This window comes from Doryrhamphus excisus, chromosome 23, assembly GCF_030265055.1.
Source record: "Doryrhamphus excisus isolate RoL2022-K1 chromosome 23, RoL_Dexc_1.0, whole genome shotgun sequence".
In the NCBI taxonomy this organism is placed as follows: Eukaryota; Metazoa; Chordata; class Actinopteri; order Syngnathiformes; family Syngnathidae; genus Doryrhamphus; species Doryrhamphus excisus.
Window position 1 is genome coordinate 10397361 of NC_080488.1, and position 24356 is coordinate 10421716.

Consider the following 24356-nt stretch of genomic DNA (forward strand, 5'->3'; position numbering starts at 1 on the left):
CTGTCCTCATTTTGTGAACATTAAATTAAATTACACAACAATAAACTTGTGATGTTTTTAATGCTCCAGCACCCCCGCGACCCTCGTGATAATAAGCGGTAGAAAATGAATGAATGAAAAAAATATATAAAATGTGGTGTGATGTAAATATAAAATGGGTTGGAAATAAATTATTGTAAACAATGTTTCTTTCAGTGATGTAAGGAAGCAAAAGGAAAATAATCTGGATAATCATCAGCAAAAAAAATTTGCATGAGGACCATTCCACATATGACAGAATATGTCATCAACTTGTGTGGTATGACAGAATATGGACTGCACGGCATGGAAGGATGAAGTTATCGGGTCGGTGGTTTCTTTATCGTTTTATCTTTAAACGGTAATCTGTACAAACACTGACAAGACTGATGACTCAATGTCATGAAACCAGCATCAATCATTCTTTCAATTACAAAGAACCATGCCATTCTTTTTATTTTCATTATCATTCTATCTATTTGTCATTTTAACTGCCTGTTTGACAGTTTAGTCATGCAGTATGAGAGATCTGTCTGCCCTACTGATGGCAGTTTTGGCTCTTTTAAGGGGGCCGGTTCTTTTGGCTCAACACCCTAAAAAGAGTCGGCTGTGTCGGCTCTCAAATGGCTCAATTGATTTTTTTGTTGCTTAAATTCATTTTTAAAAAATCTATATATTATTTTTATGCTCAGCATTGAGCAGGGTATGCTGACTTTAGGCGGGAGGCAGGGTACAGCCACCCAATCGCAAACAACTATTCACACTCCCATTCATACTTATTGGCAATTTAGAGTGTCCACTTAAACTAGCATGCATGTTCTTGGAAGTCCTCTCACTTCCTTCTTCCTGTCATGTGTGATTTTTCCGTTCCTGTGATCCCTGTGGAGTGCCTATCAAATGCAGGTCTGCCACCGTGTGTGGCTGTTTTTATGGTTTAAAATTGCTCTGAAGTCAAATGTATTAGTGCAGAGTTGTGTTTTCACATCTTATGCAAAAAAAACCCTAAAAGACGTATAAATAGTTTTTTTGGATTAGGTTATGATAAAGACATTTGTGTTGGGGGCCAGCTTCCGGTGACTCTGCATATAATGAGCACTATATAATATGAATGGCTATATGGATAAATCATTTATTACCTTCTACTGTACAGCTGGATTTCACCACTCAAAGTCCGCATATGAGAGTGCATCTACTGTGTTTCCCACACAGCATCACAGTGGGTGTTCTGAGTCATGATTTCAAATGTAAACCCATTCACAACAGCGTCGATCATTAGTTAGATCCTATTAGCTCCAGTACGTAGCATCGTGGAATCCTAGTCTGTTTTGGTCAGGTATGTTAGTTACAGCAGCAACTTACATCAGTTATGGTCCGAGTTTGTGAAAAGTTTGAAAGTCCCGACATTTCGGTGACTGAAGTGAACTGGGGCACCATAATGTCTGCAGTCCCGACAATCCCAAGGGCTTCCCTCTGGGGAGCGCATCCACACACAAATGCAACTGAAATCTTCCAGTCGATGCTCCGGCCGCTTCCGAAAAACGAGCTCCACCTGACCTGAGGTTATCAAAGCAGAAACGACTCCTTGGTGGGTTTGATTCTGCCAAAGAAAATGTCATAAAACACAGCTTCTATAGCCTGCTAACATGTTTGGTGCTGTACAACTGAACGATATGCATAGGATTGTGCAGGCACAGCCATCAATGCACTTCATACGTTATGTCACACCACATGCATTTCAAGTTGTAATGATCGGCCAATAGCACTCATCATAAATAAATTGAAAAATGCATAATTAATTCATGTGACGGGTATTGGATTTCAGTCCTGGATGACCGGTATCAGAATCAGCAGCATAAAACCCTGGTCAGAGCATCCCTACTAGTAAATATATTTGCTTATACTGGTCATAGTCTTCTATATTCCATCCATCCCCAACTACCCTTTTCAGGGCAATGGGTCACCAGCTGGATGAAACAAAGACTCCACCCTAGACTGGTAGTTTGACATAAATTGGAAACTGCACAAAAGTCCATGTGAAAAGACTCTGTGAACCACTACACTATCTTACTGCACAAGGCTAAACAACAACTTGACCATAAAAAGTAGAAACTATATTGTCGCTCCTCCAAGATGTCATTAGAATAAAATTGCACAGGAAAACATGGATGCAGTTGCTTCAAATTCGATCTCGTTCTTTCGCCTCAAATGGCTCCATTATCTGTGCAAAATAATTGACTTCCAAGCAATCAATGTTGACTCCAAGCTGTGTCAGGGACATTGCATTCTTAATGATAAGCTATTGCAATTGGTTATAGGTTTACTTCTGCCATCCTTTGAGGTGCTGAAAAGCCTTATGCAATACGGTCGCTCTGTTGGGCTGATGAGAAGGGAATTATTGTTACATCATTCTTTGTTGTGTACTTTTCAATTGTTTTCATTGCCTATTAACCTCACGGTACCTTCTTGTCTTTTTTTTTTTTTTTTTTTTTAGCAGTGCTGCTTTGTGTTCCAAGGGTTGTATTTGACAAGCAGAAGCCTCCGTTTTGTCAGCAGAAATGTTCATTTCAAATGAGCCATGTGTCTTTTATTTTTTGTACAACTAAAGCCTGCCTCACACGAAAGGTTGAGCCGGTTTTTGATCGCTTTAGGCTGTCCTCCACACACTTACTGGAAAGCACAGGTTTTAAATAATCAAAAGACAAACACAATTGTCAAACACACCCCTTAATTAATCAAGGGTTGGGTTGGTATCATTACTTCTTCCTAAACATTAAAATTTTCATTTCAACGACAGACAAACCTAATTTTTCAAGTTTTACACTTTTTGCTTGATTCAGTTCAAGTTTTTTTTTCCTTTATGACGGATTATACAATAACACGTAAGTCTCATATATCATATCTCATCATTATAGTATATTGGAGGTGTGCCTTCATCTGAAATTTTGACATTTTGACAGCGCTTTTAAGAAGCTCTAATTGGATGCTCGAAAGATCTGTGTGTCTGTAGCTTTAATGCTAATGAGCTGTGTGTGTCCACACTTGTCTTTGACTGTGTGTGGCTCCACTATTGTGCCTTTAATCCACTTTTTACATACACACTGTAACTCTGGACTTGTCCAATCTAATACATGCCATATAATACATAATAACTAGTGATGAAAGGTGGTCTATTGCATTGGTAATTATCCTATCCTCACTTACTTTCATTAGTGCAATTCTCTTTTGTAACATCATGAGAAACATGGAGTTGAGATTCCTTCCTATAGAACCATGACATGGGGGAAAAAGATGCTGTGCTCTCTAAAAACATTCCTAATATGGTTCTAAAAGCATGTATTGTGTAAGGCATGTAGGGAAAGGAAATAATTCAGCATGTGGAGATGTGTGTATGTACAAAGTGTGTACAGGATCATAATGCTGTTGTCACGCAGCAGATGACACTCCTAGACAACGGTAACTCAACAGTACGTATATAAAAAGTATGAAATGAAGCTTGTATATAACATGAGACTCTGTTTTAAATCAAAAGGGATGGAATATGAAGGTCTGTTATAGCAAGATAGGATTCCTTGTTCAAGTCAAATAGTATAAAATAGCTTTTTAAGGGTGAGTTAAGTCCTAGATGTTACGGTTTGGCATGGTCTTAGTGCTGGCAATGACCTCAGGATGCAGAGACAAGAGCCAATGCAGGTGAATATATATATTTATATATTTCATGAAAGCTGCAGTGCAGCAAAAGGGACGCAACAGCCGACCGTCTTACAGGCACGTGTAATGTTCAATACACTGACAAAACAAAGAAGCACCTTGCTGAACAGAAAGGGAACTAAAATTAGCAGCAGGTGCGAGTCCTTAACGAAGAAAAAAGTAGACTGAACCCACGGAAGTGCTACAAAATAAGCCTGAAACTGGTACTAAGGCTTAAAACCGGAAAATAACCAAACAGAAAGTATGTGACATGAGGTAATGACTGCACATTTTATAATGAGGATGAACAAACTACAAAATGGACGGAAGGATGGAAGTTGGAAGGCAATGCTTCCAAAGGAGGTGGCAAACTGCGGCCCACCAAGCGTTTGAATCCGGCCCGCCAACATGACTTGCAATTAGACAAATAATTCAAGGAAAATTACAAGCATAAAATAGTGTGTGTTATGTGTTCTGGCCCCCCGGACAATTTTGTTAACTCAATGCGGCCCACGAGTCAAAATATTTGCTCACCCCTGCTGTAAGTGGTACAATTTGACTACTTAAACACTGTATGTGTGTCTATGTGTGCATGGTGAGTGTGACTGGGAACAAAGGGTTCCACCAACCTTAACTATTCAAAGAGTTGATGAGAGGTCCATCAAATTGTTACATATTCTTTGTTGATGCGTTTATTCAACAGCAGGGACATTTCGGTTACACCCATTTTCCCATTTACTCTTATTCATGACTCTATTTCCAATATTTCTTAAAATATCACAAGAGTTTTGCAGTGTTTGATAGTTTTGTTTGTTTTCATAAAACCTTAAGGGTCTTGATGAACTCCAATAAAGCAAATATGCAAGGACTATTTATAGAATATATACGACAAGTGAGCGGCAGTGAGCCTCCCCTCAGCAAACATAAAACGGATGGGGTATCCCCTATCCTATGGGTGTCCAATTTTTTTTCCAGTGAGAAAAAGAAAAAGATGAGGGGCCACTTTGATACATTTTGTACATTAAAAATGTTAATATGTGTATGCTAAGCCAACCAAACCAAACATTGAATAAGGTTGAAATGAAAGGATGCTCTTCTTGTTTTAACTTTGAAGTTAAACACAGGTAATATTTATGTGCAAAATACACTTCTTAAATGGGCTTTATCCTGCTCATTTACAGAGCTTTGAAAATGATATTGGATCCCAGTGGGAAGTTATTGTATTTATTTTTAATAAAGTACTACATAAATCTCATGATTGTACACCAGGATAAATCGGCATTCTTCTCCATTTGGCTGACATGCTCGGATACGGCAGCCTCATCCCCGACCACCCCCAACTCTGTAGCAACTGGTCAGGGGTCAAGGGTCGGCTCCAGCTCCCTACCCCCTGCTACCGCTTAGAGCTGTATAGAGACATGGCCGCCTCTAGAATTGGATATGTTCACAAAATAGCTATCTGAAAGAAGAGGACCACTGACTGTGAGGTAGGTCTTTAGCGCCACAGAAAACAAAAACTGAAAGACTGCTAGCGCCACTTTGATATTTTACATTTTGTAAAGCAACCTATGTATATGAGTACGTTTTTAGGGTTATTCGGACTTATCGAATATCACTATCTCACTATATCACGTTTTCTCAATTAATCAATCCTGCAAGATAAGTTATACGTAGTATTCTGGTCACTCTGCATCAGTAATGTTATGAGACATGACATTAGAGCCGAGTCCAGCCAAGCCGACATGTCATGGCTGAGATCAAATGAAAAAGGTCCTCCTCTTATTCCGTGTGGAAGTGGTATTTTTTTTTGCTTCCCCACTCAGTTTGAAACACTTTTAGAATAAGTTTATAATAATAATACTAATAAATAATTTTAGAACAATAAATTGGCAAAGATATCTAGTTAGCTTGCTATGCTATATACTAACAATATTTCTTTTTCTTGCTTTTCTTTTTTTATTTTACAAATATTTCAACTTTCTTCTTCAATAAATAAACAATATTCTAGTATTCTATAAATAAGTTATTCTTCAATAAAAATGAAACAAACTGCTGTGGGCTGCAAATGGCCATCGGGCCACACTTTGGACACCCCTGACATAGATGGACTTAGTTACAAATGCAATGTAAGAAACAAGTATCAAAGGTTTGACTTGGGATTTTTCTTTTATTGCAAAGTTTTCTGCAAAGTTAATAATAATGGATTCACAGTGGTAGTTGGGCCCTCATATGAATTATGTCAGTTTTCATTATTTCCTATCGGTAATGAACAAATCATGTGTTTGACCCGAGAGGAGCCACTGTATTTTGTTTTGTTGTTTCAACTACATCATTTCTTGCCGCTGCGTCTGATTGTGTGCACAGCCTTGATACAGTTCACTGATGTCTGACCCATCCATCACGTGCTAACTGCTTATCCTGCACAGGCCCGCAGGGAGTTGGATCCCCTCCCAGGTGACCGCTCACTGGCAGTCGCACTTGAACATTTTTTGGTCTGCAGAGTAAAGTTGGAGCGGCCGTTCATGTCGAGTTAAAGATTAATCTTCTGTGTTGTGACGTTTTCAGCTGGGCTTTTTATCCTTTATCCAAAAGCTACATGTGGTTATCATCTCTGTCTTATCGGCATCCTAAGCGTGTAAGTGTGACCGAAGCCGAGGAGGCCACAGAGCCGTCCCCACGCTGCCCCTTTGCATTGAGATGCACCGTTTATATTCACCATTTGGATTTTACTTGAATTTTAACACCTCTTTTTGATTTTTCTCCCAAATTGGTAGAAAGGTGTGTGTTTACTGTGGCATTCCATGCCTGCACTCAATGGCAAGTAGATCATAAAGAACAGTCCAGCAACTCTGGGAATACTTTAAAAAAAGAAGAGCAACTCAAGCGCTTGTTTTGTCAGAGTTGAATAGAGGTTTAGATTTACCCTGCCTGTGGGGGGAGGAAGCAGCACAGCAGGGTTGTTCAGTATGCAGATCAGGCATACACACACTTTAGCTTCAATTATGCACTAATCCTTCACTATTGTAAAGCCAACCACTTGCTGCAATAACATTTGATATAATGGTATTTTCTTCATATGTAAAATGCCATTCTTTTGCATAACTTGTTTCTGCTCTTTATAGATCCCATACTTGTTAGAATTTACTCTACATGTAAGCGGCTGATTTTAATGGCTCACTCTCATTGGAAATGCAGCTCTTTCTGTCTTGATGTGTCTTTTAGCTGGTGTGAATGACAGAGTTGTGTAGTAAATACAAGCCACAAAGTTAACTCCCTTTTGACTTCGACTGCCCCCATCTGGCTGACATAATAATAACACCAGCAAGCGTTGCATCTTTTAAGGTTGGGTGTCAGTTCTGTAAGATACACAACAAACAACATATTCGGTATGTGACATTACAGGATTTCTTGCTGGACTAAAAAGTCAACAACTACTGTATTTGAAACCTGAACTCAAAAACACAATAAGAAAGTTACTGTTATGACTATCACGACCTTTTAGGTGGAACCTTTCTTCTAAAAAAAAACAGATTTCTAACAATGGCTATATGGGTCAGGTCGAAATCTGTTTTTCCACCAGAAATGAGTCACATTTTTTTAGTGTGGCCCTAATATTCATAGTAAAGTAAGTAACTGCAGCCCGCTTGAAAAAAAAAAAAAGTTAAATCATACTGTAATGACCCTCCGGGGTGTTAAGTGTTGTGCTTTTGCCATGAAAATTTGTTTTCCGGTGTTAGGGGAGGAAAAGGTGGAACGGACAGGAAGAGACGTGTGAGAGCCCCCCGTTGGAGTTGGCTGGAAGTAAGTTTGGCGTGGGTTACGGCCGGCCGTGACAATAACAATTGTGGTGCTTCGTGGACTTCAAAAAAAGGCTGTTGGTTTGGTTCTGGTCATAGAGTGTTACAATAATTTGACAACTGGCTCCCTTTGTTTGGGTTGATCCGGTAAACGTTGTTTGATGGATTTGCTTTGTGTCATGAACTCCACTATAGAACTGTAAGTTTTATACACTTCCTTTTATTAAACCATTATTTCATGATGATTTGGAAAATCTGCCCATTACTGGAACCTTTTAATATGTTGCCTTAACTTCGGCAGCATTGTCTTTTGCATAGTCTTTTTCAATTCTTGTATATTGATAATGCTTGGCAGCAAATGCTAACTTGAAGTAATACACAAACTGTGTGTCCTAATGAAAGCTAGGTAGCTATTTTGACTGACATATTAGCTGTACTCCGGTTATCAACACAACTATTGAGAACATATGTGCAAATATCTTTATTGGCAAATTATATCAACTGCTTTGATTATCTGTAAGCTTCAAAACTGTAAACGTTCGAAGTTTACTGGTTAGATTTTACATATTATTTACAGACAGAGGTAGATAATTTTGACTTGTAACTTGCATGCTGAGTGTATCAAACACTCCATATCACACAGATACACTTATACTACGTCCATCTACTGTGTGGAATTGGAAGGACAAGCAACTTTCCAGTTCCATTTTTGCTGGGCCAAATTTATGAGAAACACTGTAGGATTTACTTTTAATGTGATTCAGAAATAATTTATTCATAATTTTACATTTTTCCTGTTCTTTTTGTTGGTGGAAAAAGACATAAGACATCATTTGACTTTACTTGCAGATATATAGTATCAAAGACATTAAAAAAACCTACATCACCAGGACATTGTTATACCTTGAGCAAATTTTGTAAAAAAAAAAAAAAAAAGGCACATCTTTTTAAAGGACCTCTCTTTCTATACAATAAGTGCCGTGTTGTTGTAATATTGCATTCTGTTAACGGTCACTGAGGAGCATAAAGTGCTACTGGGAATTGTTTTGTAGCTCATCTACATGTCCATTTAAGTCCACCTAGGATGGGAAGTTCTTATCTGTCTATCTGAGCGGGATCTTTCTGATCTTTCTGAAGCTCTGCATCCACAACTGTTTCCTCCTCTGATGTGTGACTGAGGTTACCAGAGATCAATTCATTGCCGTTCTTTTGCCTTTGGGAATTTTGTACAGTGTCAGTGAAGCTGTAGGAGTCTGACAGGTGCTCCCTAGCTGTGTCAAAAGACTCTGTCAAGATACTCTCACTGTACGACCGACTTGTGATAAATCCAGAGGCGTCAACAATCTGACTTTCCATATCAGGAGCAGGACTGCATTCATCCATCTTCCTGTTATCTTCATTAGCGATATCACTGAAGGCTTCACCTTGGATTCGACAAGTTCTTGGGAATGTCTCACTGTCACAGTCTTCACTTGTATAATTAACAATTTCCTCCCGCACCGCTTCCTCTCCTGACAGGACTCTCTTCAGACTGTGGGCTCTGTCTCTGTAAAGCTGGCACAGCTGAGCATCAGGCATGTGGTTGCCGTGGATCTCGGCCAGCTTCATGTACACAATGTACAGAGCCTCTGGGTTGGTCCGATCCTCCAGTGCGGCTGCCAGAGCCAGGTGGAAGTAACCCACTGCATCAAAAGCATCCTGGGAAAGAGCACATGACATTAGAAGAACAAATGTTGACATGATGAGGTGGTGATGTCACCCAATAGGGTACCCCCATTTTTTACAAAACCGTATTGACAGAATAATAAGAAAAATCCATGTGATTGATTGGCCAAAAGCCTCAGGCAACAGAGTGTGAGAAACATAACTTTCATTGGAAATGATCTACACCTTGAGCTTGTGCAGAGTGAGATTTCCCAGCCTGCAGTAGACCTGAGTGTAGTAGCGAGCCTCCTTTGCATGCTGCAGCACGGGCGGACAGAGAAACAGGGACTTAAGGTAGTAGTTTTCTGCCATCTCGTAGTGCTGCAGGCTGTAGTAAACCGTTGCAAGTCTGTGGTAGGCTGTCCTCTCATTCACATGCACGCCTGTAAGAATAACATCACTTTGCTATGAAGAGGTATAGTAGTCATTGTACATAGACAGATTTGCTCCAATAACATACCTGTTTGGTTAGCTACCTCAACAGCAAGAGTCGCATATTGCAGCGCCTCCTCCTGCTCCCCTTGGTTCATTAACAGTTCTGTTAGTTTACTCAACAAGCGAAACTCTGAATGGGTGTCTTTAATACTTCGTGCAAATGGTAAACTGCCATCCTGAAACACAAGGTGAAAAGCCATGTTTGGGAGAGGGAAATAAATAGTAACTTGATATTATCGTGTTTTGTCCTCACCCTGTAGAAAGGCACTGAAGCCATCCTGTTCCTGTGACCCTTAAAGTAGACATCCCCCGCTTCTTCATAGATGCTCATTGAAAAATAAGGGTCGTTCATTCTCAGGGCTGTCTTCACAGCTGCCTGTTCATCAAATTTGGGAGTTATTTGATTACACAAGAAGCACACACTACTAGAGAGATGCACTGCAAGGGTAATGGCCCGACCAGGGCCGTCTCAAGAGCGGTTGCAGTTAGATTAATTGCAATTGTCCCATGAACATAATGCATCTTTTGTTTTCATTATCCAAATGAAAATAATAGTACAATCATACAAGATGACCAAGTTGACCTCTGCCAAGGCCCAGCTAACAAATCTGCTCTTTACAGGCTACTCCCTGGTTCATGGAGGATGATCACCAGACATGCAGTGCCATTATGATTCTGAGGGGTGGATGCTGTCATTGATGCCACTGTGGATCATAAGGTACCCTATCTTACGTGTCAAATTCCAGCAATCTTTTGCTTGTTCTTTCTCACAAAGCATATACGACAGCTAAACAAAATGCAAAAGTGAAGCATAAACATGTGAAATTGTACATTTTAGCAATATTTAGAAATTACTACCAACTTATGATGAGTTTTCTGCAGGAAAAATAAATGCACAAATATATCCAGTTTAGTGGGTCAGATGTCTTCTCACCTGCAAGTACATGTCGGCCAGCTCGTCCTCCTGGATGAGATAGTAGATCCTTCCCACCTGCAACCAGGTCTCAGACTCCTCTTCTCTTTTACCCAAATCAATAGAAATCCTCAGGCTTTGCTTCGTGTAGTCCAGAGATTTACGAGATGATCTGCACCACATCACATTTCAAAGATATTTGGGAATTCATCATAAACAACGCACGGTGGGAGAGAGGAAAAACTCACCTTTCAGTGTTTAGTGAGAGGTAGAGGCTACTTAGGATTTCAAGGTACTCTCCTTCCAGCCTCTTGTCCTTCAGTTCTCTGGAAACTGACACACAGTGTTCATAGTAGACGATGCTTTGGCCATAGAGCAGCATGTCGGAATACAACCGACTCAGCACCTTGGCCACCACCAACTGACCTGTGAGAAAATACATCACATTTACTGTGTATGCATGTTGTTACACAAGGTGCCCACCAGAGGGCGAGTTTACAGTGTGACATACATTATTGGAACCAAAGAGGTATCCATACAGTCAGTCTTTCACACCTTTTAGCTACATAGCTAAAAGGTGATGAAATGGTAAAAATAATTATACATGTTACAAAGACATGTTCAATTTAAATATAAATGTTAAATATAAATATCAGTGTACAGTATGTATGAATTTAAATTAGAACTAAAAATGTTGAATGTGTGAAAAATGTGTGAATTTATGGGAATATAAATGCTGAATCACAAATATGCAGCTAACACTGTATATTGATATTAATTTACACACCATTTCTTTACTTTCCTATACTTACTGGGCAGGTTTCTAGCATGCAGTGCAATCAGAAGCCCCATTTCGTAGCACACCCTGATGTTGTGACTCTTCCCCCTGTCTTTGTAGCTCCTCCCCAGCCAAAGGTAGGTCTGGACATGCTCCTCATCAGTGGGGCTCTCCCATAGCTCTAGGAAAAGGTGCAAGGATCTGGAATAACGAGAACTTCATGACATACTGTAGGTCAATTGCATTTACGGTAAGATGCTGACCTCTGAATCCTAAAGCTCTTAAGTGGATGTAACATTTATAGGTCAGAAAAGTGGACAATTTATAGTATAGTATTTAGTCTAGTTTTTGGACATTACAAAAATTGTGTACCGGGACAAAACCAATGGAAGCACAAGGAAAAGATGAAACTGAAATCTATGAGGCGGACACGTTCACCTCTACTGTATCATATAATCTTCTCATAACAAGTATAGGAATATCTGACCTGATCAAGAAATGTTCTGACAATGTGGATGCCCCTGCATCCAATGCCAGGCATCCCAGGTTGGCGAGTGCCAGGGCCTGATTCCTCTGATTTCCACTTTCCCTTGATATCGCCAAGGCTGAGTGGAGCTGCCAGCCTGCCTCTGGTATGCAGCCCTGTTGCCTCAGACACAAGGCCAAGAGATTGTGGATGACGCCTCTCTGAGTGGAGCTATCTGTGCCCTGTAGCAGTACATATTAAAATATAATATATGTACATACATTCGATGAAAGGAATTCTGTGCGTTCTTATACCTGCAGTGATACAAGCAGTGGCTGCAGAACACTCTGAGCTTTTTCAGCCTCTCCTGTTAACACCAGCAGCCAACCAAGCAGCACAGATGCCTCAAAACCTTCCTCCTCATTAATGAAGGCTCCTGTTTCCACTGCTTGCTGAGCGCAGCGCACAGCTTTATCAAGGGCATCGTACTGCTGATAAACAGAGGCCAAGCCGAGACACAGATCCCTCTGCGTCTTTAAGTCGTCATCTTTCTCGGCTATAGCAAGAGCCTCAATGAGGTAGATTACAATCTGGGCAGGGAGTAGAGAGGTTCCCTCCTTCCACAATGGGTTCAGTCGGACCGCATTTCTGATGAACAGCTCAATCCTCTGAAAGGTATTGTGGAGAGAGTGGTCTTGTCTTGAGTCTAGGCTCAGAGAAGCCAGTGCCAGATACGGCATGTATTTACGGTGATAGAGCCAGCACAGCAGCCAGTTGAGGTCCAAGGGTGCTATGGGATGCCCGTCATTAGCTGAGAGAGTCAAGGAGAGGAACTGTAGACGCTCGACAAAGGGAAGAGCATCATCAGGTTTCCTGAGAAGCAGGAAGAGGCTGAAGATAAGGTAGCACACGCGGGCCTCGAGGTATTTATCCCCCATGACCACGGATCTCCTCAGAAGCAGCTTGAGTAGCTCAATTTCATCTGAAGATGTGTAGGTGTGGTTGGGAAGGCAGAGGAGCACAGCGCTGGCCTTTTCCAAGGTGAGGGGCAGCTTGTCCGTCATACGCTGCTTCAGGTAGACGGCGGTAACATTGGTGAGAAGAGCAACGAGCAGTGGCGTGTCTCTGAAACTGTCAACTCGAACACTCAGAGCTTCTTCGTAGTACACACGGGCCTAAAGATAGAGGTCAAGGCGGATGATTTTTAGCATTTAAAACAACAAAACATTCAATAATACTAGTTGTCAGTAACTGGTAATGTTTTTATCTTGCTCTCTTTCTCTGAAGAAGGGTATTTATTAGCAGGTTGCAGGGCCATCGTGGCCTACAAAATTACTTAATAGTGAATATAACTAACCTGAGATAGCTTTAGTTTCCTGGCACATAGTCTTCCCAGAAGGAAGCAAGCTCGTCTGTGTGCCCAATGCATGCCCATCCTCTTTGCACATTCCCTCACACTCTCGAGCCGCCCTGAAAGCTCACTCTCAGTCTTCCCATTGAAGGTCACCCACAGGAAGGAACACTGTAGGTCGTACAGGGGCAGGAAGTCTTCCTAGGAGGAAAATACACAAAGTATCTTATGAGAGTGGTTGAGACGTAATTAAACATACAGGTCTCTACACATATTGTACATTAGTTCAATAAGGTATTTTATGTTCGTCTGCATGGTTCCATTTTATGCGTTACAAAAGTGGATACTGACATTGGAAACGTCCCTATCAAAGTGCTGATAACTCTCCTTGTAAAACCAAAGGCAATATGTATCGTTTTTATCAAGATTATGCAAAAACTACAAAGCACTCCACAGAATACCAATCTACAGTAATTATGTACTGTACGTTCTGTACTTTAAACTACTGTATGCTCTACTGCCCTACAAGGCTTTGTTTTTAGCATCTGGCAGGTAACAAGGAAACTGCATAGGAACTTTGCTGACCTGGAAGTGATCATGGTTTAGTAAAGTCAACGTGGGGTCACTGAGTTCTGACTCCTCGCCCTCCCAACTGTTTTCCTCTAAGAAGAGAGGCGGGTCCTCCTGGAACTCACTCAGTTCCCTGAATGTGTCGTCAAGAGTGAAGGACAAGGGCTCTCCGTCATGTGGCAGAGGATTGTGGGACTGATACAGGGACACACGGGGGGAGGAGTGAGATAGTGACGGACGGGGTGAGGAATGGTACGGGGGTGTTCCTTCGCTTCTCTCTGACATGACGCTCTGACGAGTGCTTGCAGGGACCTTGTGATCTAGAATGAAGGGAGATTGTTGTGAGAACACAAATAAGGCTGACTCCATCCAGATATTTTCTATCCTGCTTATCTTGTTCTGGGTTACTTGAGCCTCTCCTAGCTAGTGCTTATCATCTCCATAATCACCATTTATGAGTAGAAAATCCATCGTATTTGCCCTACATCGGTAAAGCTTGAGTTGCACAGGGGGAGTAGTGTCAGAGGCCAACTTCAACTTGCTTAAGGATTTGTTCTGTATACGGAGTGACTCAGCGTGATACAGTATATACCCCTCTAGCTCACATCAACATAAGTCAATAGGAGATTGTCAACCCAAATGCCTACCTCACTCACGGTGCAACCAAAAATAACAAGTAAGAATGTGGAACATACAATGTTGGTGTCATGCTTATACACTAATATACATGTAAAACAATACTACTTTATACTAATGTAAAAGCCGCAAGGCATGGTGGGAATCCCACGCACTCACTTCCCCAACAGGAAGCTACCCAGCATGCCTTGCGGGTTAGACATTACTATAAAAGGGTATTTATTTTGTGTGTGTCTATTGGTGTGTGAACATTTATTTCCATACCCGCATAGTCCGTGTGATGAATTCTGTTACTTGTGATTTGTGGTTGCACCGTGAGCGAGGGACGTGTTTGGTTTGTGTTGTTTTGAGTATGACTGCAAATGTCAAGGTAATTAATTGCAGATAGACAGCAACTGTGTCATTTCATTCAACACAAATGCAATAACGTAAATCATTACCACGTTTGGGACGGTTCCTGATGTACATGAAGTCGGACTCATCCAGCCTGTCTGGAAACAAACAAAGATGTGATGTTCCAGCTGATGGCAGAGGCTTTCATCTCCAAAGATCATAAACTATTTAAAGTCTATTTAACTATTTAAGTCTTCTTAATGTGGGGATGGGTTTTGTATCAGATCAAAACAAACATTTTCATCCTGCCAGTGCCTGTTAGAGTTTACCATTGACGTAATCTAAATGAATATTTTTAGGGAAGGCCGTTAAGTTTTCTTGAAGGGATCCATGACTCAAAAGAGGTTGACAACTACGAATTTAGAAACAACCATCTCTAAATAGTCTAAATAGACATCTCCATCGAGCTTTACCTAGCCTGTACACAGAGCTGATATCAGATGAGAAAAGCTTTTCCAGTAGGTTGCTATCACTTGGCTCAGAACTGAACGGGTTAGTCTCAGCCAGGGTGGCCCGCTCCTCCTCTGTCAGAAAGACCAATTGCCTGTCTCTGTGTGAGACAAACAAAACAGCATTATCATCAAAGCTCTTGTCTGTCCAGACTAAAGATATGGTACACCTCGAGGTAACCAATGGATTTAATGCAGACGAAATGCTTTACTAATTACTTTTAAACAAGCTGTGCAATAGGATTATATCATCTATTTACAGAGGCATGATGTCCAGAGGTTTGACGTGGGCCTTGTGGACAAAACCAGTACAGCCAGTTGAGGAGTGTTTTCCAATGAAGACGCCCAAGCCTCTTACAAGTAGACCTTGGATCTCCACAGTGTCACCTTGACTCAATTGGAGCTCATCTTGGTCCATTGGAATGTAGTCGACCACAGCGGCGCACAAACCTGTCACTGGGATGTTTGACAGATAAAATATACTCATTTCAGGCATTTCAGGTTATTATGCAAGTCAAACGATTGCAGTATAAATAATGCAACGGAACACAATAAATACTAAAAGCCTTTCTGAAATATAATTGATCATACTTAGACTGTACGGTAAATCCCTGCTTAATGCTCGGTTACATTCAAAGACCATCAGTGAATGGTGAAAAACAGTCAGTAATTTAAATGCCCATAAAATGTCTATTTTTTAAACACGGTAATAAAAGAAATGACTTAGATTAGATTCAGTTCCAGACCCCGCCCCTCCTCTCTTCAATTGCCATAGTCAGTTCACAACTGAACCAAAGATTTTCAGTTGTAACTGTTGAGTTGCATTGTAAGAGTATGTTTCTACCAAATGGATGTTCAAACGGTTCCTTTTCGGTTGGTGAGCACCCCGCATACCCCGGGTAGTTCTTCAGGAACCATCTGATTGAAGGAGAAAGTGGTCAGCGCTTGTTAAGATCATATAGACTATCATTGTAAAGAAACACACTAGTCGTGAAAATGTCTCACTGGTAGAAAGGGTAGGGCAATGGCTGAGTGCAATCAACAGGCACCAGTCCGTGGTGTCCAGTGGAGAGCAGGGTGCCCTCCCACATGTCCTCCTGTCCCGTGTCCTTTACCATCAGCAGGTCGTTCTTTTTGAAAGACAGCTGTTCTTCGTCATCCTCCTCAACTCTTGTATAGACTGCTTTAGCAAAGAAGGATCCTGCAACAATGTATATCATTAGTAAACTAATTAGCTCACTCACAGAACTAGCTTTAGATACCATTTCCACTAATATATACGATACATAGTGTTTTAATTCCGTTGCGGTTTATAAAATCTTTTTATCGACATTTGAGATCAGCAAAACCGCTGCTGCACTTTGATTTCTGCTCAGGAAATGATGGATGTTGGATACCATTCAGTTAATGTATCTCATCAAAGTTTGGCCGCACTGCAGTCTTATTTTGCCAAAGTATACGTTTAAATGGTGATATCTGTTTTAATATGCATCGCTGAGGGTAACAGGGAAGTCGCGTTGCTGCAAAATCAAACTTTTAGAACAGTTATTAAGCAAAGATATTTTAATGTGGGCACTTTTCAGTTTAAACGCCGTCATGAAATGCTGAGTGTAAGCAATTTCTTTTCTTTAGTTTTTTGGTCCCAGTTCTTGGGACCGCGTTACTGTCGGAGACGTGCAAGTCTTTATAGCAGTTATGGCGACCCTGTACGGAGTGAAAGTAAGAGTTAAGCTTGTGTACAAATATGTTATGCTTGTGTGAGTGACAACAATGTATCTATTGTGTCTATTGTAGGTATATCTGATGTAGCCCTTTATTCTTGTCACTTATACAGAAGTACAAGCGAAATATTTAAAGTACTAATCCCACCAAGTAATAGATTTAACAAGTTGAATAGGTTAATTCATTGGATTTTACCAATTCACCCATCTACAGTGTTAATAATCCATCCATTTTCTATGCCGCTTATCCTCATTAAGGTCGCACGGGTATGCTGGAGCCTATCCCAGCTGACTTCAGGGGAGAGGCGGGGTACACCCTGGACTGGTCGTCAGCCAATCGCAGTTAATAATCAAATATATCCTGGTTATCAACTGCATTTAACCAAGTTTATACCAAGCATTCCTTACCTTCCTGAAGTAAAAGTGCCAAGTAGAGGGTAGCCAGCTGATCCTCATCCACCGTTACGTTTATCTCCAAGTCACTGAGCAGTTTTGGGTCCAACCAGAAGGACTGATCAAAGAGGAAGTTCTCCAAGCAGCGAGCAACATAGCCTGCCATTTAGTAGACAAGTTAAAAAGAAGTACCGATCATATTATACGAAAACAATCAACATCAATATAGTAAACTAATTGAATCTTACCTAATGCTAAATATGTTGAAAACTTCCAGATTTCTTCCACAGTTTTGAATGTGAGAACAAAGCTGTCTTTCTCTGCATGGACAGACACCAGACGTGCAGACATGTCCTACAAGAACATTGTTCTTAGTAGAAAATAACATTTCACAGCCCCTTATGTAATATCGTGCTCGTTATCACTCATCATGTCTGATTTTCACTCACTTTAAATAACTGGATGACATCCTTACTGTTGCTCTCCACTACTCGGAGTTGAGTGCGAAGGGACTCCTGGAGCGCCAGGTCCGGATCCTCACTGGAGCGTCGCCGTCCAGTAAAAAAGAGAATAATTTCTAGACAAAATAAATCATATCAAATTTGATTTTAGAAATAAAATCTTTTCCAAACAGATAAGGCAAGGAAAGTGTATTTATACAGCACTATTCAAGAATGAAAGGGTTTTGACTGCCTGCAAGCATAAAGGGAAACTTTTAAAAGTTCATTAAAGATTTTCTATAGTAGCTCATATTACAGTGAAATGCTTTGTGAGAACCATCTTAGTCCCTAGAGGAATAACAACGCTATTAACACTGCTGACTGGACTCTCAGTGGCCATTAAAAGCCATTTGAAGAGAAGAACTTCAGGCAACGGGTGTGATGGAGCTAAGCTGCTGAGTAGGTAAATGTGTCAGTCGGTATGCATGACCAAATATGGTCAGGCGATCAACTAAGACGTAAAGCACCACAAACTGATACCTGAGGAGAATTTATCTTCCAGTGTCACTCGACTTCCTCGAAGGAAGGCTGCTTTCCTCTTCCAGTCGTGTCCTGGCTCCAGGACACCTTCATCTGACTCCACCAGGGGTCCGTCATCATCCTCGCCTGCTCCTAAAGTGGACCATATTACTAGATAACGGATGCTTTGTTCTTTTTATACTACATAGGCAAATACTATGAGACGTGTCCATCCATCCATTTTCTATACCGCTTATCCTCACAAGGGTTGTGGGCATGCTGGAGTCTATCACAGCTGTCTTCTAGCAAGAGGCGGGGTTCAAACAACCATGGACAATTCACTAAATCAATTTATGGGTCAGGGTCAGTTGAGTTAATTCCACTTGAATTTATATATTTTTCACATTTTGGTCAAAAATTGTGAGCCAAGTCCAACATTAGTGAGGTTTGTGACTTTTAGACACAATCTATTTGCAGCTCCTGAAGGTGTTGTCCAAAGAGTATATATTTTAATCCTAGTCCAATACCTGTTTCCTAAACTGCATTTTAGCCGTTTGTCTGATAAAGACATAGGTGTGGAAACAATCTTATCAGGGGGGGTCATCAACAGTGCTGTTCCAAGTATGCAGCAATTACATTACAAAGGTTGCCCTGGTAGATTTAATACACGACACAAGTTCTTGTTGTTCAGAAAGGATATGATTAAAGCCACGTCTATAACACTACGATCCATTTGAATATGTCTTCTGAACACCTTATATTTGTATTTTAGTTCATTTAGCCATTGGAATGCTGAAGAATGCATACTTTTTGACTAATAACAGGCCGTCCGTATAAAACCATGGAACAGCATAAGTTATTAATTAATATATTTTTGAAAACCTGTTACAGAGTGATGCCCGAAATTTGTCGTGGTTGTTTGGTACAAAATAGCTAAAGTGAGAATAACAAAGAGAAACTTTACAGTAAAGTACACAAAAATACAGTAGTTACTGAGGAATTAATTGAGTTGTGGTTAGGGTTAGGTAGGTTTGTTCCTCATTAACTACCGTAAAGTTGTGTACGTTATTGTAAAGTGTTTCCAAGTAATCTGCATTCATAATTTTACACTAAAAATATTGCTTCATAGTGTCTCAAAATAGGAGCAAATGTTAATCCGTGTTACGGAATGGATGGTGCTCAACATCCGAGGTTCCATGGTCATGGTCAGATCTTAATGGGGAGGAAACATATCACAGTCTGCTGGAGGGACGCAGATAATAGTTTGGTCTAAGAGCAAAGTCGAACCTAAAGAGGCTTCTCCTGCTTTGTTCCGCAGGGTAGCAAAGATGTTTCTTAAGTAGAGTTTTCCAAAGTTATTAGGGCGATTCCATGTTTTGTACCTTCAGTCATGATGTCATTTCCTGAGAAGTGGTCATTGGTTCCCCCGAGAGTGTATGGTGGTTCCCTCCACAGGGCATCCAGCTCAGCGGGAGAGATGTCTGTGAAGGGGAACAAATCAGTGCTGAACGCCTCAAATTCTTCAACGTTTTCATATAAACACAATGTTGCTCCCCAGCCAGCAAGGCAGGAGTAGGGCAAGGGATTCTAAATGCAAAATGTTAGTACAGGGGATTTGGGCAAGGGACTGAGCGCACACATGGACCTGGCAAAGACACACACACACACACAAAGTGACGTCAGATAATCCTCCAAAAGCAGTCAGTTAACCTGCACCTGACTCCTGAGTGTGCACAAGTTTTTTAGACATACAATGAACGAAATACAGTAACGACTGCACTTTCCTTCTTTTTCAACATGCTGTGTCAGTGCTAATGCATCCTGCAAAGCGTTCAAAAAGAAACAATAGAGCACACAACTTGGCCAAACAATGCAACATGACATGACGTCGGAAAGGACAAGAGCCCATTCTCTTCCATCCCGGGACGCAAAACACAGCACTAACAGGAGCACTCGGCTCAGGCTCGCATACTCACATGCTTCTACAACACAGACACATACAATGACCTTTTGTCGTTACCTTCTTGGCTTAGTGTGTTACCCATGTTGCACTTAGAGCTATACTCCACTACTAATCATGCCAGTGCTGTGGCAGCACGGGGCAAGTGGCTTGGGACCGACCTGTGAAGGAGGAGAGGCAGAATTTGATGAGGGGTCCACAGCAGGAAGAGTGGAGCAGCGGTCTGCAGCAACAAGACGCCATTTGGCCCAAGAAACAGCAGCTCCCAGGGATCAATGCCATCCCATCAGTTCCCTCTGGAACAACAATTCCTTCTCTTCCTCTGTGCTGGACAGGCCCGCTTCCCCTTCCTATTCCTGCACTTAACCTGAACAGTCGTTCTTTCTCTCCTCTCACCAGTCAGTGCTGAGTGCCCCTTCTTTACGGGCTGCATCTCCTCCTGTCTGACTTCCCTCTGCAGTCCCACCGTCTCTTTCTCGTCTCCATGCACCTCCACCCACTAGCCTCTCTCTCTCTCCTGCCCAGGCAATGTATGAGTGCACAAAGCACTCTCCAATTGGTATGAGTGTGTAGGGGGCAGGCCTCACACACATTTCCCCCATCTTGTTGTGCATGTGTGTATGGGGGGTGGATTGTGAAAATATGCACAGAATGTGTGTCACAATAAACAATGTGTGTGATAACTGCTGACCTGCAGTACGGCAATGCCATGAAGGGGCGGGCGGCAAGGTCGCAGAAAAACAGAGGGGAGATTGGTTGTATAGATGAAGGATCTGTTATCTGAAATCTTCCTGCCCTCTGATGAGTAACAAAAATATGACATCAGCACGAGGACAGGGTCAATCTGCTCCACGCGAGGAGGTGCAACATAGATTCTGTGTTGTTCATAAACAGCTGTAAACAGTAAAATAAGTAAACAAAGTGGGTGCCAATCACAACCATTAGCACAACTGATTCTGACAGTATATACTTCCTCAATTAACTATGTTAAAAAAAAACAACAATGAAGGATGCTACTTTATGTAGAAAAAAGCAACTTGCAGGGCCATCTCTTCATGCAAATAAACACTAAAACAGGAAGCAATGTAATAATGAACAATAGTAGCTTTGATATGGTATATGCAGTCATAAGCCTTTGATTGGGTACAACAGGAAGTGCAATGAAGGGGAAATTCCAATATTAATTTCCAGAAATGTAGCAAAAATAGTACACTGATGAATACAAATGTATAAATAATGTTTTGAAGTGGGTTGAAGTGATCTTTTGGAGGGATAATTAAAATAGATTAAAAAAATACCATGGAACCAAACCTAAACTTTCTCCGCCGATGGCCGCATGCTAAATAATCAAAGAATACTGGTGTCACTTTGATATATCAATGACGACTTTTCCACCTACAATACACTTTGTCCTTTTTTTGTTTAATTTTTCAACCTCATGCTTCGAAAATATGTTTTTCTTTGAATATAATGACTTTATTCTCATAACATTAAGATTTTTTTTATAAACCACTGGCAGCACTTTCTACTTGTCAGCATGCTTTGCTGTACTGATTTGTAAATAGTTGTAAATATTACATTATTATGTTTAATGTTATGTAAGTTGTTTTATCCTCACAAGGCCAATCACAGGGCACATATAGACAAACAACCATTCACACTCACATTCATACCTATCGACAATTTGGAGTCGCCAATTAACCTAGCATGTTTTTGGAATGTGGGAGGAAACCGGAGTACCCGGAGAAAACCCACACATGCACGGGGAGAACATGCAAACTCCACACTGAGATGGCCGAGGGTGGAATTGAACCCGGGTCGCCTAGCTGTGTGGCCTGTGTGCTAACCACTCGTCCACCGTGCAGCCTATAGATATTATATTATAGATAAAAACTTCATATGAATTGAGATTCAATATTTTTGCCTTTTTACAAAATGTAAAAATATGGATAAAAATAAAGTGATTTTTGCCTTTTCAGTATGCAGCCCTCACTAGAAAAAGATTGGACACCCTTGGTTTAGGCCGTTACTATATTGACTTAAACACCAGCTCAGCTTTAAGTACTAAGTGCACTAAGGAGCTTCTTACCTGATCCATATACGGCCCATCAAGTTTAGAGCCTTGCTTCCGGTCATATTCACTGAGATCACTGCTGTCAGTCAGCTACTATAAGTACCAACCCACCGCATTAAAAATCTGTCTTTGACGATGTGTGTGATTTTCCCGACCATCCTTATGGCTCCATGATTATATGGCTTGCGTCTTCTAATTACTGATCACAGGATGTGATTACTTCCCCTTTGTTGTGCTGCTGATGGTCAAAAAGGGTGAGACCAGTGATCTGTTTACCGATGAATGAACGCTCATGACTGAATTTATGCATGTTGTGAGCGTGAAAGCTCTAAACAGGTTCGAGCTGTGTCAGGATATGGATGTTATGTTGCTTGGTCCTCTCAGCGTAACTAATCTAATTAAAACACTGCTCAAGTCAGAGAGAGTCACATGTTTGTTATTTTTATTTTTTTTGAAGAACGACAAAAAACCCAGCTACCACACAGTACTGATTACAAACAATACACATTAGTGATAGCCAGAACGATCATGTAACTTGTGGTTGTGATGTCGAAGTCACCATGTCCCCTATGACGAACAACTGTGGATCTAGCTGCAGTGTCCTGACAGCTGGGATATCAAACCCCTTCCTTTCATTCTTGACAATAAAGTGTCAAGTCACCGAGAATGAATTGAGTCATAAATACAGCTCACACAGCTTTTAATGTGCTTCACAAGCCAAGTGTTTGCATTCCGTGAATGAGTTAACTCAATATCCCACACACATTAAAGCCAGACGGGACACAGCGCATGAAAGTAACATTGAACCTAATAGGAAACATATGGCCCAGTTCAAATGAATGGGTGCAACAAGGTTGTCTGAGGTGTGTTTTTGTGTCTGATGTGGTTTTGTCGATTTGAAATATGTAATTCGGTAATATGAGATGTGGAGTATATAATTTTAGACTTACCCCCTGTTAGCTCCCTTGCATGCCTGTGTGTCTAGGACAGAGTTCCCTGCAGGGAGATACCCACAGTGTTGCAGAGCGGCATTTGTACTGCAAAACAACAGATGATTTGGAGCTTTTAGTTGTATTTCTACTATCTGACATGAAAAAGTTGATAAAACTAACACAACATTAACATTATTGTGGCTTACTGTTTGTTTGCAGTATTAACATGACAGCTACTATCCAGTTTGTGGTGAGTACAAGGGTCAACAAGACTTACATGTTGAAAACAGGCATAAAAAAACAACTCTTACCTCTCTGCTCACTAAGCCAGTTCCTCTTGTGCTGACAAAATGTGTGAATCTATGAGTGTGTTTGCTAACATAGCTCCTTAAAACTCACAGGATAAACAACAGTGAATGAGAATCAGTATGTGTACGCGTCTGAGTGTATTTGCCTTTAAATGCAACACACAGGGCTGTCCCGCATGGCATGTCTCTGACTGAGGACTGACTCCTCCCCTCATATTTCTTCAGGACAAGGGTACAGCCTCCCTCACGCCCCTCTGTCACCACTCTTCCTCTCCACCAAACATATCAGGTAACCCAACAATTCACATGATTGCAGTTATTGTTAACCTTTAAAAACAACATTATTCTCAACTGTGATAACTTGTCCTCCCATTTAGAGACGTTAAAAAAGTATTTCCTCATTCTAAAACACCAGTTGCACCAGTTTGAGGTGAAGGGTGACAGATTATAACTCCATCACATGAGCTGGTTGATGTCATTGTTGTGTCCGTACCTGAGGGATTTTCAACATTCCAAAGCCCTTCCCTGTAGGCCTTGCCCTTCAGTTCACACACAACACATCGCTTGCTTACCGTTGCCTGATTAGGTCTTGTGTTTAACCTCATTATACACCACTATACATATAGTAGACGTCCACTCTTGGATCAAAAATGTGGCTGGGTAGCATCAAGCAGAACGACATACTTGCTCACGGTACGGTGCAACGAAATGTAAAACACAACACATCCATAGCAAGTTAACGCATCATATAAACCAACAACTAAGCATAAAACAACTTACAACATACTTCCAAATGCCCGCAAGGCATGCTG

The 24356-nt window shown here is 41.0% G+C and overlaps 1 protein-coding gene and 1 long non-coding RNA gene across 6 annotated transcripts; one reads left to right on the forward strand and one right to left on the reverse strand.

Annotated features, from left to right (window-relative positions):
- Positions 1 to 7094: 7094 nt before the first annotated feature.
- Positions 7095 to 20314, forward strand: LOC131110468 (uncharacterized). 2 transcript variants are annotated; one of them, XR_009120892.1, is made up of 4 exons: positions 7095 to 7330; positions 7443 to 7506; positions 10263 to 10359; positions 15460 to 20314. It is a non-coding gene; the product is annotated as an uncharacterized LOC131110468 (long non-coding RNA). The 2 variants fall into 2 exon arrangements; XR_009120893.1 differs by lacking the exons at positions 7095 to 7330; positions 7443 to 7506 and adding an exon at positions 7513 to 7701.
- On the reverse strand, positions 7844 to 23732 carry sh3tc2 (SH3 domain and tetratricopeptide repeats 2). 4 transcript variants are annotated; one of them, XM_058063600.1, is made up of 24 exons: positions 23548 to 23732; positions 23255 to 23341; positions 20922 to 21028; positions 19653 to 19751; positions 18292 to 18423; positions 17761 to 17888; positions 17560 to 17665; positions 17327 to 17470; positions 16203 to 16398; positions 16042 to 16115; positions 15458 to 15653; positions 15162 to 15298; positions 14796 to 14846; positions 13735 to 14039; positions 13156 to 13350; positions 12113 to 12973; positions 11820 to 12040; positions 11367 to 11533; positions 10803 to 10980; positions 10576 to 10726; positions 9895 to 10017; positions 9667 to 9817; positions 9393 to 9589; positions 7846 to 9200 (listed from the first exon to the last, which is right to left on the reverse strand). In XM_058063600.1, the coding sequence occupies exons 4-24, from the start codon at positions 19660 to 19662 to the stop codon at positions 8598 to 8600; spliced, it is 4326 nt and encodes a 1441-aa protein (XP_057919583.1). In that variant the 5' UTR covers positions 19663 to 19751; positions 20922 to 21028; positions 23255 to 23341; positions 23548 to 23732; the 3' UTR covers positions 7846 to 8597. The 4 variants fall into 4 exon arrangements, with proteins under 4 accessions (XP_057919581.1, XP_057919583.1, XP_057919582.1 ...); XM_058063599.1 differs by lacking the exon at positions 20922 to 21028; XM_058063598.1 differs by lacking the exons at positions 20922 to 21028; positions 23255 to 23341; positions 23548 to 23732 and adding an exon at positions 20392 to 20852 and having other exon boundaries at positions 7844 to 9200.
- Positions 23733 to 24356: the final 624 nt, after the last annotated feature.